Source organism: Aotus nancymaae, unplaced genomic scaffold (assembly GCF_030222135.1).
Source record: "Aotus nancymaae isolate 86718 unplaced genomic scaffold, 86718_ANA_hifiasm-v0.15.2.pri h1tg000040l, whole genome shotgun sequence".
Taxonomy (NCBI): Eukaryota; Metazoa; Chordata; class Mammalia; order Primates; family Aotidae; genus Aotus; species Aotus nancymaae.
This window is the reverse complement of record NW_026988454.1, coordinates 96,486,094-96,503,014: the sequence shown is the minus strand read 5'-3', so window position 1 is coordinate 96,503,014 and position 16,921 is coordinate 96,486,094. Positions and strand designations below refer to the sequence as shown.

General features: G+C 35.5%; 1 protein-coding gene across 4 annotated transcripts in view; it reads right to left on the bottom strand.

The window, feature by feature from the left end:
- LMBRD1 (LMBR1 domain containing 1) overlaps positions 1 to 16,921 on the bottom strand; it is a 191,730-nt gene that overhangs the window by 105,534 nt on the left and 69,275 nt on the right. For all 4 annotated transcript variants that reach the window (XR_001110507.2, XR_010336705.1, XM_012471887.3 and 1 more), the window contains exon 8: positions 2,420 to 2,545. Coding sequence is in view for 2 of the 4 variants with exons in the window: in XM_012471887.3 (XP_012327310.2) it covers positions 2,420 to 2,545 (126 nt within the window). In the remaining 2 variants the exon portion in view is untranslated. The remainder of the gene's footprint in view (positions 1 to 2,419; positions 2,546 to 16,921) is intronic.

The following is a 16,921-nucleotide window of genomic DNA, read 5'->3' as shown; positions in this document are numbered from 1 at the left end:
TGGGGTCCCAGATAAACTGAGATGCCTGGTCAACCTACCAATTACTAATTAGCTGAAGCATTGTTTCATATTTTTACTGCACAGTTTAGTTTCTCCTTTTATAAGCTACCTATTTGGATCCTTTTTTCATTAATTTTGTGTTGCCTGCACTTTTTCTTACTGACTTAAAGATGCTCTTTACATATCACTTGTATTGCAGATTTTCTCCCATATCACAGTTGCCTTTTAACTTTCTCTTTAATGTCCTTTATCAGTAAATAAAATGTGCAACATAAAAATTTAAAACTCATCAATTGTCTCTTAATTAGCACCCAGGTGTTTAGAAAGATCTTGTCTACAGCAAGAAAAATTTTACCTTTAAAATCTGCTGTTTTATAAATTTTATATTTAAAAATTCATTTTTATTTGATACGACATTTTATGCAAATTTCATTTTTATCTTTTATTGATTATATTGAATTTACACCAAAACTTATGAAAATTGTTATTGTTACAATATTAAATCTCCCCAATTATGAATTAATGAAATTCTCCATTTATTCAGGTCTTCTATTACAGATTTCAGTAAATTTTATTATTTCTATCAGGAAGATCTTGAATTTATTATTTTATAGTTTGTAGCTATTGTGAATGGGATTATTTTCTATTATATCTTCCAACTAATTAATGATTTTTATGTTTACATCTAGGCACTGTGATAAACTCATTAGTTCTATTAGCGTGTCAGTTGATTATTTTAGATTATTTTGGTAGATGATATTTGCCAACAAAAAACATTATTTTCCTTTTTTTCCCCTCCTCTCCCTGCTTATATGTAAATTTTAAATTATTTCTCATCTGACTCATATTGCCACAAATATGCTAAAAGTAACAATGATACTAATACTACTCTTCTGTATCTGACATTAATGGGAATGTTTCTATTCTTTCACAATTAAGTATGATGCTCATTAAAGGCTTCCCTTCCATATTATCTTTATTTTGAAAAGACTCTTTTTGAAAATGTAACTACAAATTGGCTACTAAGATGTTTATATTTCACATTTAATCTCAATATACTAAACTACTTTAATATATTTTCTAATGTATCATGCTTGCATTTCTGAGATAAACCTAATCTGATTACTATGAAATATTCTATTATAGCATATGTTTTCAACTGCTTTTATTTTTGAAACAGTGTCTTGCTCCATCATCCAGGATGGAGTGCAGCGGCACGATTATGGCTCACTGCACCCACAACTTTCTGGGCTCAAGTGATCATCCCAACTCAGTCTCCCAAGTAGCTAGGACTATAGGTGCATGCCACAACACCTAGCTAAGTTTTTGTATTTTTTTGTAGAGATGGGGTTTTGCCATATTGCCCAGGCTGGTGCCAAATCCTGAGCTCAAACAATACACCCACCTATGCCTCCCAAAGTGCTGGGATTACAGGTGGTTCCTGGCCATTTATATTTTATTTGTATTAAAATATTTGCTTCTACTTTCATAAGAAAGCTGGTATATGGTTTTCTTTTTGTGTGTGCTGTTATTGTCTGGTTTATCATAATCATACCAGCTTAGGAGAAGAATTTTGAGGACTTGTCATTTTTTCCCATGATCTTTGAGTAAGATTTATCTGTTACTTGAAGATGACAGAGGAAGAAAAACTTTTTACTGTATTTTTAGAGGTACATTTAATTGGCAAGGGGTTACATGTAATCTTTAGCTTATTCAACTAGTACATAAAACTTGAACATAAACATTATAGTAAAATATAATATTACATATGAAATGATGATACCTGAGAACTAGTAAGACCCTGATCATACATAAGAAAAACTTTTGCTTTGTGTTAGAATAATGATAGAAATTCTCAAATTGTTAGTGTCCTATATTACACAGAAGACAAATTTTTAAAAATATAGACATGGTTCTATAAGGATACTGTATTAGTCCATCCTCAGGCTACTATAAAGAACTACTCAAGATTGAGTACTTTATAAAGGCAAGTGGTTTAATTGACTCACAGTTCCACAAGGCTGGGAAGCCTCAGGAATCTTACAATTATGGCAGATGGGGAAGCAAACAGTCCTTCTTCACATGGTGGCAGGAATAAGTGCCAAGCAAAGGGGGAAATGCTCCTTATAAAGCCATAAGACGTCATGAGAACTCACTCATAAGAACAGCATGAGGGTAACTGCCCCCATGACTAAATTACCTCCTACCGGGTCCCTCCCAGGACATAGGAGATTATGGGAACTAGAATTCAAGATAAGATTTGGGTGGGGACAAATCTTATCAAATCATACCAGATATGTCGCAAAAAATTCAAACAATGTAAAAAGTTATGGGTTTGATAATGTCTAAGTTATATCAGAAAGCAGCTCTAAGACAAAGTAGTTTTATGCTTCCCAATTATACCAAAACACCAACTCACTTTTGATTTAATCATTTGGATGTGTTGTTCTACTTCTTCAATGTCCTCAGTGTTTTCTAAACGTTCATAAGCAGCGCTTCTAGTGCCTTTTATCAGATTTAAAGGCAATGCAGACATGCCATAGGCCTAAAAGAAACAAAATTGAAATATGTTTTAGGAATAATGTTTCAAACATATTATACACAATTCTAGGTTAAAAATGACTTTTAAAGTCATAACTTAAGAGTCAGCAGTTGTGAAAGATTACAGTTACTGAAAATTGTGGTATATAAGAATGAACATTATATTGGCTCATAATTCTCCTTATTTCGCATTTACATTTAAACAGAGTCAAACTTATAACAAGATTCCTCAGAGGACAAGTTGCAAATTTACTGTGAATTCACTGTACAATACTTTAACAGAGTAAAAACTACAACTTCAGACTAATTCAAGGTTAAGATAGTATAAATTAGTAAAAACAATTTAAAAATGATTTTCTATAAAAAAAATTTATTCCAAGTATACATAGTAAAACATAAGTATTTTAATATATACATGTTATTTGATTAGCAAACTTTAACTTATTAATCAGTATTAAGTATACATGTTATTATATATACTACCCAATTCCATATTCCAGTCCCAAATGACAGCTTTTTATAACCATTAATAACACTTAATGGCATTTGCCATATGACAATTATTCAGAATCATTACTGACGGTACTTCCTTAGGAGAAATACTGACAACTATAACCTCCTGGTTGCAGCAACAAACTCAGAAGTGGATACAACATTATGTACTTAAATGTTTTTCGTTTTCCTTCTGAGCACACTTTACCCAGTCCCCCATGTAGTAAGACAGGCCATGACATTGAGCTCAGGACAATAAATTTGGGCAGAAGTGAGAAATGGCACTTTTTAGACATAATCCCAAACACCAAAATATCCTGGGTGATCCTAAATGCTTTTTCTCATGCTCTCTGCTACCTAGCTGTCAACTCCAAGAAGGACTTAAGATAACTTTAGTGTTAATTTTAATTACTTTAATATTCTAATATTCTTCATTAAGTCTCCTTTATGCAATGATTAAATACTGGTTAAACTACAATTCAAATAATAAAGCATAAATTCTAACAAATCAGCTTTTTTTAAATTAGGGGAGAAGAATAAAAAAATGAATGAAAAATATCCCAGAAATCAACTAGTTCTATCATGTAATATCAATTCTACAGCATACTGTATTTAGATACTTACCTAGTTGAAATTATTATCCAATATAGAAATCCTTGTATTTCCAAAGGAGAAACACTTTTAAAAAAACCTTGCACTTTAAATATTATGAAAACATAAGTTAATATTCTCATTATTTCCCTTTCATCCCAAAAAAGGAAGGGGTAGAGGTTTGGATACAGTACAGTTTGAGTATCCCTTATCTTAAATGACTGGGACTAGAAGTGTTTCAGATTTCAGAATTTTTTGGTCTTTTAGTATATTTGCATTATTGAGCATCCCTAATCTGAAAATCCAAAATCTGAAATGCTTCAAGGAGAGATGAAACAAGATGGTAAAACAGACGCCTACACCATTCATCTTCCTCACTGGAAAACCACATTGTATTATCTACACACAGAAAAGTACTGTCACAAGAACCAAAAATCAGGTAAGCAATCACAGTACCTGGTTTTAACTTTATATCACTAAAAAAGGCATTGAGGAGGGCAGGAGAGACAGTCTTGAATCACCAATGCCACCCCTCCCTCATCCCTCAGAAGCAGCCATGAGGCAGCATGGAAGGAGAATATCTTCAGTTTCAGAAGGGAGAGCACAGTGACTTGGGGGACTTTACATTGAACTCAGTGCTGCCCTGTCACAGTGGACAATAAAGCCGTGCTGAGCTCAACTAGTGCCCAGGCATAGAAGGAACATTTGCACCAGCCCTATCCAGAGGGGAATCACCCATCCCATTGATTGAAACTGGAGTTTCTTGGCAAGCCTTGCCACTGTGAACGAAGTGCTCTGGCGCCCTAGGTGAACTCGAAAGGCGGTCTAGGAAACAAGGACTGCAATTCCCAGACAACTCCTAGTGGTAGGCTGGGCTTAGAGTAGACTAGGGTGGCATGTGACCTAAGGAGACTACAGCTAAGGGAGTGCTTGCACCATCTCTCTTCCAACCCCAGGCAGTGTAGCTTACCTCAACAAAAGTGGCTCTTTCCTTTGGCTTGAGGAAAGGAGAGGAAAGAGAACTTTGTTTTGCATCTTGGATACCAGCACGGCCACAGCAGGATACTGTGGCAGTCATAAGGCCCCCATTCCAAGGCCTAGCTCACAGATGACATTTCTAGACACACCTTGGACCAAAAGGGAATCTGCTGCCTTGAAGGGTAGGTAGGATTGATTACCTGCTGACTGAAGAGCCCCTGGTCCCTGAATAACCAGCAATGTTACCTACAGAGTGTGTTATGGACCTTGGGCTCTGAGACACACTGGCTTCAGGGGTGACCCAGCACATTTCCAGCTAGGTGGATATGGTCTGAGAAAAGTAAGGGGGGTTTTGTCTTGCACCTTAGGTACCAGCTCAGCCACAGTAAAGCAGAGCAACAAGTGGGCTCTTGGGGTCCCCAAGTCAAGGTCTAGGCTCTTAAAGGACAGCATCCCTAGACATGCCCTGAACCAGAAGGGAGTCCTGCAGGCTGAGTCTCGGGCCTGGCAGCATTCACCACAAGCGATCGGAAAAGCCCTTGGGCTTTAACTGAACTACTTTGGTGGTGGCCTGGTAGAACCCCATGTAACAGTGCTGGTGGTGGCCACAGGGAGAGACTTCTCTGCCTGTGGAAAGGGTAGGGAAGAACAGGAAGGACTTTGTATTATGGTGATGTGTCAGCTTAACCATAGATCATCAGGTAAACTGCTAAGGTTTTTACTCTAATCCCTGGCTCCCAGACAGCATCTCTGCACACACCCAGGACCTGGAGGAACTTGACACTCTGAAGGGAAATGCCTTAGGCAAGATCCAGTGTTGTGTTGGCTTCAGGTCTGACTCAGTGCAGTCCCAGTGCTGGTTGCCACAGGAGTGCTTGCATTGTTGTACTGGCCCGAGCATAGAAAGTCAACACCAAGACAAAAGTATGCCAAATTACTTTATTGCCGGCAGCCACAGAGGACTTTATTGCCGGCAGCCACAGAGGACTCACGTCTCTCCAACCCGCGGCCCCAAAAGGAGGGTGTCAAGACATTTTATACCCGTAAAACCACCTCAGGAGTGAAGGTGAAGGGCTTCAGACATTCAGAGGGCTAGTGGATTCTGTAAATCACCTCCTGGGCGGAGATGAGGGTGAGGGGCTCCGGACATTCAGAGGGCCAAGGGACTTTTGACATTCTGATTGTTACTTAAGTGGTTCACAAAAGTCAAGATAAGCATTTGTTTACACATTGTCTGGGTAGGGTGGAAATCACAGACCTTAATTACTTATTACAAGTCGCTGGGGCCAAGATGGCGTGGGTTTGGACTGCTTGCCTGTCATATTAGGATTACAGAGAGCAGTTCCAACAGAAAGCCAAGGTATGGTTGAGGTATGCAGTTTTATGGGGCTTTTACCATGTCACAGCATCATCACACCCTCAAATCCAGGTGGCTCAGTGCAGAGAGACTGTTTGCTTGAGAGAAAATAAGGGAGAAAAAAAACTCAAGAGTTTCTGTGTAGTAATCCAGAGAATTCTTCCAGATCTTATCCTGTGGGTCAAGATGGCCAGGGGGAGACCTATGTTAATTCTAGCTAAATAATTATAAGATGCTTGGCTCAGAGTACACTGAAGTTTATACACCGAATTAAACTATATTATTGGTGCAGTTAATGAGAAATCAAGCAGCAACAGGAGGCTTAAAGTAAAAATCATTGAGAGCGCAGTAACACCAGGGAACACCTTGGGGTGGTTGCAGAGCAGGTAATACTGCTCTAGTCTCACGAATGCCTTCTCAACATGGAGACTGCATGAGGGCCTCATAAAGAGAGCTTATGAAAAGATCTCTGAGAAGGGAGGCAACCTCTGCTCACAAGATCCTGAGGGTCTTTGCAGATGGGAGCTGGCAAGGAGGAGAAAAGCCTTGAAGGGCAGAGATCATGGAACACTTCAGGCTCTGCCTAGGTTCTGGGAATATGAAGTGATTTTAATTGCTCTATGTCCTCAGTGCTCAGGAGATAAAAGCCCCTTGATACATTGGGTGTGGTCTGACCAGGTGGCTCCTCATCTGCTATACTTCTGATGCAGCCTGATAACAATCAGGGTGATAAACTCATAGTACTAGTTTAGCATGTCTTAGAAAAATCTCAAGTGCTGTTAAATGCTCAGAGCGCAAGTTTAGCATGTCTTAGAAGGATCACAAGTGCTCCCCCTCCCCAGCTATCTTACCTACCCCTTCACCCTCCCCTTCAATGCCCATAAGATCAATGAGATTATGCACATAATAAAAGGGTTTGGAGCCCAGAGCTCTGGCCAATGCAGTTCCCATGCTTGGGTTGGTCCCCTGGACCCATGCTGTAAATTCACTCGTGTCTCTGTCTTTATTTTCTTTTCTCAATCCCTCGTCATCCCTGGGAGTAAGGGCACCCACGTACGGGGTTGGGGCTGGTACCCAACAATATCCAAGACCACCAAGGTGGTACCTCTGTGAGTCTGCAAAAACCACAGTGTTAATGGTCTTGGGGCCCAAGCCCCTTCAAATAGCTGGAAAGCCTTCCTAAGAAGGACAAACACAAACAAGTCCAAAATGTGAAGACTATACTAAATATCTAACTCATCAATGCCCAAACACTGATGGACATCTATAAACATCAACACCTTCCAGGAAAGTGTGACCTTACCAAATGAACTAAATAAGATACCAGGAACCAATCCTGGAGAAACAGGGATATATAAACTTTCAGACAGATAATTCAAAATAGCTGTCTTGAAGAAACTCAAAAAAATTCAAGAGAACACAGAGAAGGAATTTGGAATTCTATCAAATAAATATTTTTAACAAAGGGATTAAAATAATTAAGAAGAATCAAACAGAAATAGTCTAGAGCTGGAAAATGCAACTGACATGCTGAAGAATGCATCAGTCTCTTAATAGCAAAACTGATCAAGCAGAAAAAAGAGTGAGTTTGAAGACAGACTAGTTGACAATACATAGAGGAGACAAAAGAAAAGTGAAAAAACAATGATGCACACCTACAAGATCTAGAAAATAGTCTCAAAAGGGAAAATCTAAGAGGGCCTTAAAAAATGGGAAGAGAAAGAGATAGGGTTATAAAGCTTATTCAAAGGGATAATATCAGAAAACTTCCCAAACCTAGAGAAAGATATCAACATTCAAGTACAAGAAAGCTGTAAAACACCCAGCAAATTTAACCCAAAGAAGACTACCTCAAGACATTTAATTATCAAACTCACAAAAGTCAAGGATAAAGAAAGAATCCTAAAAGCAGAAAGAGAAAAGAAAACAAATAACAAACATTGGAGTTCCTATATGTCCAGAGCAGACTTCTCAGTGGAAACCTTACAGGCCAGGAGACAACAACATGACATATTTAAAGTGCTGAAGATAGAAAAATTTTACCCTAGAATAGAATATCCAGTGAAAATATCCTTCAAGTATGAAGGATAAAGATCTTCCCAGAGAAACAAAAGCTAAGAGATTTCATTAACACCACACCTGCCCTAAAAGAAATGGCTAAAGGGACTTCTTCAATCTGAAACAAAAGGATGTTAAAGAGCAAGAAGTAGTCATGTGAAGGTACAAAATGCACTGGTAATAGCACACAGAAAAACACAGAATAGTATAACACTACAATGATGTTGTATAAACTAGTCTCGTCTTAGGTAGAAAACTAAATGATGAGCCAATCAAAAAACCAACAACTTTTCAAGACACAGCAGCACAATGAGACGTAAAGAGAAACAACAAAAAGTTTAAAAGCAGGAGGATAAAGTTAAAGTGTAGAGCTTCTGTTCATTAACTTTTTGTGTATTTGTATGGGTTATAAAACAGCAATCACAAGCCTTATGGTAACCTCTAATTAAAGAACATATAACAAATACTTAAAAACATAAAAGCAAGACATTAAAGTATACCACCAGACAAAATCACCTTCACTAAAAGGAAGACAAGAAAGAAGGAAAGAAAGAGGAGAAGATTATAAAACAACCAGAATATAAATAACAAAATGGCAGAAGTCCTTACTTGTCAATAATAATATTAAATATAAGTCCACTGAAGTTTCTAATCAAAACACATAGACTGATTGGATTAAAAAACCACGACTCACTGATCTGTTGCCTACAAGGAATACACTTCACCTATAAAGATCCACATAGACTGGGATGGAAAAAGATATTCCATGCCAATAGAAATAAAAAAAGAGCAGAAGTAATTATGTTTATATCAGGCAAAACAGATTTCAGGACAAAAATTGTAAGAAAAGACAAAGAAGATAATTATATGATGATGAAAGGGTCAATTCAGCAAGAGGATATAACAATTATAAATGCACCCAAAACTGGAGCACCCAGATATAAAAAGCAAAAATTATTAGAGAGAGAGAGAGAGAGAGAGAGAGACAGAGAGAGACAGAGCGAGAGAGAGAAAGCACACGCACGCAAGCCCAATCCATTAACACTGAAGACTTCAACACCCCAGTTTCAGCACTGGACAGATCCCCCAGACAGAAAATCAGCAAAGAAACATCAGACTTAACCTGTACTATAGAACAAATGGGCCTAATAGATATTTAAAGAATATTTCATCCAATGGCTGTGTAATACACATTCTTTTACTCAGCACACGGATCATTCTCAAGGATAAACTATATGTTAGGTTATAAAACAAGTCTTAACACATTCATAAAAATTGAAATAATATCAAGCATCTCCTCTGACCACAATGGACTAAAACTACAAATCAATAACAAAAGGAATTTAGAGAACTATACAAACATATGGAAATTAAACAATATGCTCCTAAATGACGAGTGGGTCAATGATAATAGTAATGAAAACACAACGTACCAAAACCTACAGAATAGAGCAAAAGCAGTACTGAGAGGGAAAATTACAGCTCTAAGTGCCTATATCAAACAAACAAACAAAAAAACAAAAAAACCTCCAAACAAATAATGTAATGATGCATTTTAAAGAAATGGAAAAGCAAGATCAAACGAAACTCAAAATTAGGAGAAGGAAAGTAATAAGGATCAGAGCAGAAATAAATGAACAAATAAAATCAAAGATGAAAATGGAAACATTACAACTGATACCACAGAAATTCAAAGGATCATTGGTGGCTACTATGAACAACTAATTATATGCCAATAAACTGAAAAATATAGAAGAAATGGATAAATTCCTAGACACATACAACCTACCAAACTTGAACCATGAAGAAATCCAAAGCCTGAACAGACTATTAACAAGTAACGAGTAACAAGATCAAAGCTGTAATAAAAAGCCTCCTAGTAAAGGGAAGGCCAGGACCTACTGTCAATACACTGCTGAATTCTATCAAACATTTAATGAATAACTAATACCAATCCTACTCAAATTGTTCCAAAATATGAAGGAGGAGGGAATACTTCTAGTTTCATTCTACAAGACCCTGATACCAAAACCAAAGACTCACTAAAAAAGAAAAAAAAAAAAACCTACAGGGCAATATCTCTCATGAATATTCATACAAAAACCCTTACTAAATACCAGCAAACCAAATTCAACATTAGAAAGATGATTCATTATGACCAAGTGGGATTTATCCCTGGGATGCAAGGAATGGTTCAACAAATACAAATCAATCACTGTAATACATCATATCAACAGAATGAAGGATAAAACCCATATGATCCTTTAAATTGATGCTGAAAAAGCATGTAATAATGTTCAACCTGCCTTCATGATAAATAAAACCCTCAAAAATCTGAGGATAGAAGGAATATACCTCAATGTAATAAAAGCCATGTGTGTCAGGCCCACAGCTAGTATCATACTGAATGGTGAAAAACTGAAAGCCTTTCCTCTTAGTTCTGGAGCAAGACAAGGATGCTCACGTTCAACACTGTTACTTAACACAAAAGTCCTAGGTGCAGCAAGCAGACAAGACAAAGAAAGAAAGGGCATATAAACTGGAAAGGAACAAGTCAAATTATCTTTGTTTGCAGATGATGTTATCTTAAATTTGGAAAAACCTAGACTCCACCAAAAAACTATTATAACTGACAAGCAAATTCAGTAAAGTTATAACTGTATAAATATTTGAATTATAAAGAATAATTTATTATTCCTTTATTATAGGCAGTCTCTGAGCTAAAGATACCTATTTCTGACATTTAATCTTTACAACAGCTCCTTCGTATTGATAAAATTCAGGCTCAGATAGGTTAAGTATAAAACATTGTATCTCCCTCAAGGTAGAGTAAAAATAACAACATTATGCATTTTATGACCTTTGATGCAGTATTGAATCTATTTAAGAGCATATTATTGACCTAGAAAAAATTTAGCTATTAATAAGCTGTGTTAAATACTATTTTACTGAATTTTCTGTCTGTATACATCATCAAAGTCACTTAAAGGGTGGTTTAGAAAATTTTTAAAAATCAACATACAAAAATCAGTAGCATTTCTATATGCCAACAGTTAACAATCTAAAAAATAAATTTAAAAATGTAAGCCCATTCACAATAGCCCCAAATAAAATTAAATAACTAGGAATTAACCTAACTAAAGAAGTGAAAGATCACTACAATGAAAACTATAAAATACTGATAAGTGAAATTGAAGAAGACACCAAAAAAATGAAAAAATATTCCATGTTCATGGACTGGAAGAATCAATATTGTTAAAATGTTCATACTACTAAAAGCAATCTACAGATTCAATGCTATCCCTATCAAAATAGCAATGACAATGTTCACATACACCAAAAAAAATTCCTAAAGTTATATGGAATCATAAAAGACCCAGAATAACCAAAGCTATACTGAGCAAAAAGAATAAAACTGGAGGAATCACATTACCTGATTTAAATTATATTACAGAGCTATAGTAACCAAAACAGCATGGTACTGGCATAAAAACAGACACACAGACCAATGGAACAGAATAGAGAACCCAGAAACAAATCCACACACCTATGGTAAACTCATTTTTGACAAAGGTGCCAAGAACACGCATTGGGGAAAAGACCAACTCTTCAATAAACGGTGCCAGGAAAACTGGATATCTATATATAGAAGAATGAATCTAGACCCCTATCTCTTGCCACATACAAAAATCAAATCAAAATTAATTAAAGACCTAAGATCAAAGACCTCATACTATGAAATGACTTCAAGAAAACATTGGGGAAACTCCAGGACATTGGTCTGGACAAATATTTCTTGACTAATAGCCTACAAGCACAGGCAACCAAAGGAAAAAAAAAAAGACAAATGGGATTACATCAAGCTAAAAAGCTTCTGCACAGCAAAGGGAATAATCAACACAATTGGGAGACAAGGCACAGAATGGAGGAAAATATTTGCAAACTACCATATGACAAGGGATTAATAACCAAAATATATAAGCTCAAAAAACTCTACAGAAAAAAGCCTAATAATCATATTAAAAAGGGGGCAAAAGATTTGTATAAACATTTCTCAAAAGACACATAAGAATGGCAAACAGGCACATGAAAAGGTGCTCAACATCACGGATCATCAGAGAAATGCAAATCAAAACAGATTATCATCTCACCCTGATTAAAAGGGCTGTTATCTAAAGTCAGGTAATAACAAATGCTGGTCAGGATGTGGAGAAAAGGGAACCCTTGTACACTGTTGGTGGGAGTATAAATTAGTACAACCACTATGGAGAATAGTTTGGAGGTTCCTCAAAAAACTAAAAATAGAGCTACTATATGATCTAGCAATCCCACTGTTTGACATATGCTCAAAAGAAAGGAGATCTATATATCAAAGAAATATCTTCACTCCCATGTTTGTTGCAGCACTATTTACAATAGCCAAGATTTGGAAACAACCTAAGTGTCCATCAACAGATGAATGGATAAAGAAAATATGGTACACATATGCAATGGAGTACTATTCAGCCATAGAAAGAATAAGATTCTCTCATTTGCAACAACATGGATAGAACTGGTGGTCATTATGCTAAGTGAAATAAACTAGGCACAGAAAGACAAACATCACATGTTCTGACTTATTTGTAGGATCTAAAAATCAAAACAACTGAACTCATGGTCACAGAGAGTTGAAGGATGGTTACTAGAGGCTGGGAAGGGTAGTGGGGCAGTGGGAGCATTCACTGAACATTCACTATTTGGTTGATGGCTACACTAAAAGCCTAGACTTCACTACAATGCAATATATGCATGTAAGAAATTTTCACTTGTATCCCCTAAATATATTTTTAAAAATTAAAAATATCTCATTTATATCTTTAATATTAAATTATATATCATCAAAACATTGAAAAATATGAAGAATAAAGCCTATGGGAACCAAAGTACCTGATAATTCCTTTAACATTTCCTTGTAGGATTTTCCTATCCTTATTATTATTTTAACCTATTTGATTTGGTTATTCTAGTACTTTCATATTCTTTAAACATTATTGATACAAAGTAACCTAATAATTTAAGACTCTGATTAATACACAGCATTATATAATGATTATTTACCAATTCTCATTACCCATTGTATTAGTTTGTTCTCACATTGCTATAAAGAACTACCTGAGACTAGATAATTTATAAAGAAGTGAGATTTAATTGCCTCACAATTCCACAAACTGTACAGGAAGCATGGTTAGGGAGGCCTCAGGAAACTTATAATCACGGCAGAAGGCAAAGGGGAAGCCAGCACAACATATGTGGATGGAGCAGGAAGAAGAAAGTAAAGTGGGAGGTGCTACAGATTTTTAAACACCCAGATCTCGTGAGAACTCTATCATGAGCCAGCACTACAAGGATGGTGCTGAACCATTAGACACTACCCCCATGATCCAATCACTTCCCACCAGGCCCCACCTCTAACACTCGGGATCACAATTCAACATGAGATTTGGGTGGGAACAGACAGCCAAACCGTATCACTCATATTATTTTAATAATCCAATAGAATGTTGCTTTTTCCAACAAAATGCCATGGCAACACTTTGCTAAACCCAGTTTATATGCAAGTATGTTTCCTTGTCCTCTCAACCACCTCCAATCAGGCCTATTTGACCTCAATGCTTGTTATTCTGTGTTGGATGGATTAGGTTCCCTGAATGTACTAACTGCAGTACTCAACACTGTTTCCCAAGGAACCTTTTGGTCTAGTCAATATTAACAAGATAACCCTTCTTTAGTCTACTGTCAAACACAAGGCCTTCTGAATTATCCTAACTAGTCTGCTGGTCTCACTTTCTATAAATTCATCTTCTATATGTCATTCCTCTAATTAATATCCTTTAAGATTCTACAGGACTAAAAAATGTATTTTTCAAAGCATTCTGATATGAGTTCCTAGGAATCTGGAAAGGTGCCTCTAGGGCCACTACAGAAGATAAAGCAGCTACCTATGCAGGAATGTGCTGCTACTTTAACCAGAGCAATTCTACTTGTTCTGAATCTCTATATGTATATGAACATACACAATTGTTTTAAAAAGTTGTTGTGCTATTTTTTTTATGAAAGGTAGAATTATTGGTTGCTATTGGGGATAGACTCTAATTAATGTAATTCTGCATACAAAGCACTTCATGACCTGATGCCTACCAACTTGTTAACCTTATCTCGTGCTTCTAAATTGTTCATAGTACTTAAAACACTACAATTTTTTGCTACTTTAGGCTTTGTCCAACACACACACTTTATTCCACGTAGTGTCCTCATCTAGCATGGCCACCTTCTCATCTTACTTCATTAGCAACTGTTAATGCCCTTAAGGTGTTGGCTTAATTACAGTATGTCTGAGAAACCTTCCCTGACTTGTAAATGTCCCTTGCTTATAACTCAATTATAACACATAGGTGTATTAACATAATTCATCCGCACATTTGTTTTATCAATAGATCTGCCAAACTTGGCCCAACAGATTTCTAGGCCAGACTAGTAACAACTACAGTAGACTATTTGGTATGTAATCACTAGGTCCCAATTCTTTTTCCTCCAACCTTTATTTCAAGAACAAAAATTTATTAAATTAATAAAATAATTTCTCTAAGAAGATAATAATTAACCAATAAGCTTTTAGGAAGAGAGAGCTCTTAATTCACACAGTTACTTCCTTAAATGGAATTGATATACTTATTAGAAGAGCTGAACTGAATTTCCAAATAGTTTAATGTAAAATACTTTGGAAAATAAAAACATTCCTGGTAACTAGTGGTAACATAAGACCAGAATACAACACTATTTTTCAATTTTTAATTGTCCAAAGATAATAAGTAGAATAAAGTAGCCATCGTTTGGTTACCAAGCTTTTAGCTTATTTTTGGATTGCATTTTCAATAATTATCAGGAAATTTAACTATAATATTTAGATTATGATAAGCTTGACACAGACCTTATATAAAACATTATAACTCTTAAGGTCTTTAAACAACAATCTTTAGAACTTAACTTCAGACTTTTTTTTTAATGTACAACAAGACTATCTTTTTTAGAAACACAAAATTTTTATTGCTTACTACTGCCCTCTAGCGAATTTCCAGAAAAAAAATCACAGAACTAAAAAATTAGTTTAAAAATGCTTCTATTAATAGGTGGGCCATAACTGTCTCCAAATTTACTTATTTTGACTTCCAAGAATAAATCACCAATTCTATTTGAAAACTAAAATGTTTTAAAATAACATCTACAAACTACATTCCTAATAACTTCTTTCACTGCTCAGTTTAGAATGGCACCTTTTCTTTACATATCTCTTTCCTTTATCTAGAATGATGGTTTCCAACTCTGTGAGCCTTAGATTACTGTAAAGGGTCAATGCTAAATACTACCTGTAGACTTAATAAACGTCTTCCACATATTTGTAAAACCTATTATTCAAAGATGTACATGTTATTACGATGACTGAAACAATACAGGTACTCAAGACTTTCCTTTTAAATATTCACTGAGTCTAAGACATAAATATTTTCTTACATTTAGTATCAGTGAAATTTGGATGCATCTAAAAATTGAAGGCACCTTATAAGTGGAGGCTAGGTAGAAGTCATGACTTAGTTGTCATTACATGCATGTTCACAAATTTGGTCACAGCAAGTTATATTACAGTTACTTCAGTTGAGTTACATGCATTCTTCGTACAATTATTGAGTTTAATTGCCACTTATGTCTTATAATGATTTGACATTAAAACAAAAAGTTAATGTGTAAGTAAGGAGAAAGAGAATGAAGAAGCATCAATAGTAAAGAAAATATTCATTACAATAGGCATAATTCTGTATTTTCTTACAAAGCAACAGTCAAGTGTTTCATAAGCTTAAGAAAGGGAGATATCCAAAACAGAAGTTATTTTGCATTTTTCTGCTTAAGTATATGCAAAAGAATTCCTTTCTATATGGCAAGACAAGAAACAACAACAAAACAAATTTACAGGACAGGTATATTAGTAGCTTCAAAGAAAATCCCAGAGATAAGACTAGAACACTCAAAAAAGTTGCACATCAATTCTCTTGATAGTATAAAAGAAAATACACTTTTTTAGCTTCCATGTATGAGTGAAAACATGTGAAACTTACCTTTCTGAGCCCAGCTCATTTCACCTAATATAGTAACTAAGACTAATGACTAAGAGAGTAGAGGCCAGTAAGGGTAGGGAGTAGGGAGAGGAGATAAAGAGAGGCTTGATTAATGGGTACAAAAGTACAGTTAAACACACAAAATAAGACCTAGTGTTCAACAGATCAGTAGGGTGACTACAGTCAACAATAATCTATTGTATATTTCCAAATAGCTAGAAGAGAATAATTTGGATGTTCCCAGTATTAAGTTTAAGGTGATGGATATTCCAATTACCCTGATTTGATCATTACACATTATATAAAAGTCTTAGACTATCACATGTACCTGGAAAATGTGTATATCTATTAAGTATCAATAAAAATAAAAGACAATACAGTTGGTTCCCATCTCACAATGGTTCAACGTAGGATTTTTAAACTTTGTGATGGTATGAAACCATTCTTTTTCACTTTCAGCACAGTAGTTAATAAATTACATAAGAATATATTTGATATTTTATTATAAAACAGGCTTGCTGTTAGATAATTTTGTGAAACTATAGGCTAATGTAAGTGTTCTGAGCATGTTTAAGATAGGTTAAACTAAGCTATAGTGTTCAGATAGGCTAAACTAAGCTATGATGTTCAGGAACTTAGGTGTATTAAATGTATTTTCAAATTACAATATATTTAACTTATGATGGATTTAATAGAATAACTCCACTGTAAGTCAAAAAGCATCTATGTTGTATAGTAAAACATAAACATCAATAAC